General features: G+C 41.4%; 1 protein-coding gene across 4 annotated transcripts in view; it reads right to left on the reverse strand.

The window, feature by feature from the left end:
* The window catches only part of kaznb (kazrin, periplakin interacting protein b), a 62083-nt gene that overhangs the window by 25316 nt on the left and 34235 nt on the right, over positions 1–2532 (reverse strand). For all 4 annotated transcript variants that reach the window (XR_004796739.1, XM_035662356.1, XM_035662358.1 and 1 more), the window contains exon 2: positions 1679–1786. Coding sequence is in view for 3 of the 4 variants with exons in the window: in XM_035662356.1 (XP_035518249.1) it covers positions 1679–1786 (108 nt within the window). In the remaining variant the exon portion in view is untranslated. The remainder of the gene's footprint in view (positions 1–1678; positions 1787–2532) is intronic.

A 2532-nucleotide genomic window follows, 5' to 3' on the forward strand; every position in this document is an offset into this window, starting at 1 on the left:
GTGTGTGTGTGTATGTGTGCAAGAGAAAGACGAGTTAAAACTGCATTTTAAGACGTGACAGGCAGTTCAGGGCAAGCATACCATTTGTCCTGCCTGTCAGAGGCTGACGCTCAGTGCTTTAGCTCCGTCTAAAGATCAGATGTGCTCTAACCAGATACTTGTCACATGAGGCAATGGATCTGTCAATCACTCCCTGACACCTCAAGGATTACTGCCAGGCTCGCTCCTCTCGGACTGATGAGAGCTGAGACAAAAGATTTAAATTATAACTCTCTATGGTGGATGCAATTAACACCTCATTAGAATGTCGAGCATGTTTTTCTAAACCAGCCTTCGCTGTATTATTACAGTTATAATATCACATCATTCAGCCAAATAATTAAAATTTTGACCATATACTAGATTTAAATTATAACCTGCCTGAATCTATCAGCTTTTTATTTGAACAAGAAAATTTTGACCAAATGAAGCACTTGATAATTCCAAGGTCATCCTGTAGCCTGCCTCCCAGCTACACCGAATCTTATTCACAGTATTGCTTTTAGCCTCACAGTTACTCAGTCTGAAATTTTCCACTCCTCAGTGTCCTTATTCTTCGGCTTAAACTCCCTGTATCACTATGTCATTCATTTGCTTTGCTCACATTAAAGCCAGAAGAAATCCTAAAACCCTTCTTTTTCTAGCCTGTTCTCCTCCACTGTATCGCTCTCCCTTCTCTCAGTTGACCTGTCAATCTGCATTATCAGTGCTGGGGAGTGTTGATAGAGAGCCAGGATGGAGCGGCATTAAAATATTAGCTAGCCTTGAGAGAGAAGAGGAGGTGAAAAAAAAAGGAGGAGGAGGGAGAGGGAAAGCAGTGATGGGCAGAGAAGAAGGAGAATGAGTGACTGAGGTCACCACTGTCGCTACCCATTGTTGATGGAAATGACACGAGGCTTGTCTAATAGCCACTGAGCTTGCTCTGCCAGCTTCAAGGGGCTGGACTAGGCAATTACGGCACAGGGTCTGCAGTTTGGTCAGTGTGAGAACAGTAGAAAATAATAGCAGCCATTACGCTGAGAAAAAGAAATGGACACACGGCTTACAGATTAAGCAACAATACACATGCGATCAATAGACTATGATCAATATCTTTTGTGGTGCATAATATTACAGGCTGGTCAGTTTGATTACCACAAACGAGAGACTGAGAGAGACTATTATCCAGAACTACTAAGGCCTCTCTATAAAGCATTTTATTTCTCAAACTGATGACAGTGATTGGAGGAAATAAGTGGCCTGGCTGCGATGCAATAATTGCACATTACAATACAACCCTAGTGTAATAAACTTCAATAAAGCTCCATTCAGATTAAAGCAATTTGCAAAGTAAAATGCTTTTCTATGGTGAGAAGTCAATCAAGTCTTGCAGTCTTACACCAAGTATTGTGTGACAAAACATGTTATTTAGCTGTGATGAATCAAACCCTGCAAGTGTAAGGCCCTCGTGGCCAGGTACCAAGAGCTGTTATCTGATTGTTCTCACACTCTTAGCCTGCGCAGGCCTTTGCTCCAGTGTTAACCTCCCAGTCAAGCTGACAGTTCTGTCTTTTAACTGCCAGGATAAATCACTGTGCACACTTCCTGCTGTCACCAAGGCAACACCTTGTATTTTTTTTTTTTTCAAGCAACACCGTACCTTTGCCTAGTGAGCAGTCTGGTGTGCCAAAGTCCATCAGGCTGGATATCTCTGTCGGGTAGCACATGTCTGTTACCACTGTCTTCTGTCTGTGATGCACTGATGGATCTGCAGGGGGGAGAAAGAAATTAACAATAATTTTTAATCAGATAAATGTTTATTCTTTCAACAAAACATTCATTCATTAAGTCATTAATTTTCAAACAGACAGGTTGCGCTATGCTGGGCTGTAATAAAACTGGGTTTGTAAAGTCGGGTAGCTGTAGCAGGCCAGTTAAATCAGGTGATTCATTCTGACACGATGTCAAATCGGCACACACAGCTTTAAGGCATCTTGCAAACACGGATCTCCTTCTCCAAATCACTGCAGCTGTCATGGGCATTTCAAAGCACACACACTGTATTAATGATGATGCACACTTGGCTAACTTTTCACTCCTTTCAGCCTTATTTTAGATCAGTTGTTTTTTTCATTTTTCACACATTTTCATTCCTTCTGTCCTCAAATAAAATCCACCCCTTTATGTGATACTATTATACTCCATTGACCCATTTTTGTGCTCTGTACATTTAGCTAATGACTCTGATCAGGGACTTCTGTGAGCTCCAGTGACTGCAGCTCATCTACTCAACATTTTTCTCCTCTCACTTTGTAATTTTCTTTGCGGAGTTCAAGAAGAAAAAGGAATGGGGGAGCATATATCTTTTTATGAAATGATCCAGTCGCCTCTGTCCACTGCTTCTCCTCCACCCTTTTCTAATTATTGGAGGTAGGGATGTAACAGTATGAAAATTTAACCTCACGGTTATAGTGACCAAAATTATCACGGTTTTCGGTATTATCGCGGTATTTT

This window comes from Morone saxatilis, unplaced genomic scaffold, assembly GCF_004916995.1.
Source record: "Morone saxatilis isolate NCDOM2014 unplaced genomic scaffold, NCSU_SB_2.0 Contig18, whole genome shotgun sequence".
NCBI classification, from domain to species: domain Eukaryota; kingdom Metazoa; phylum Chordata; class Actinopteri; family Moronidae; genus Morone; species Morone saxatilis.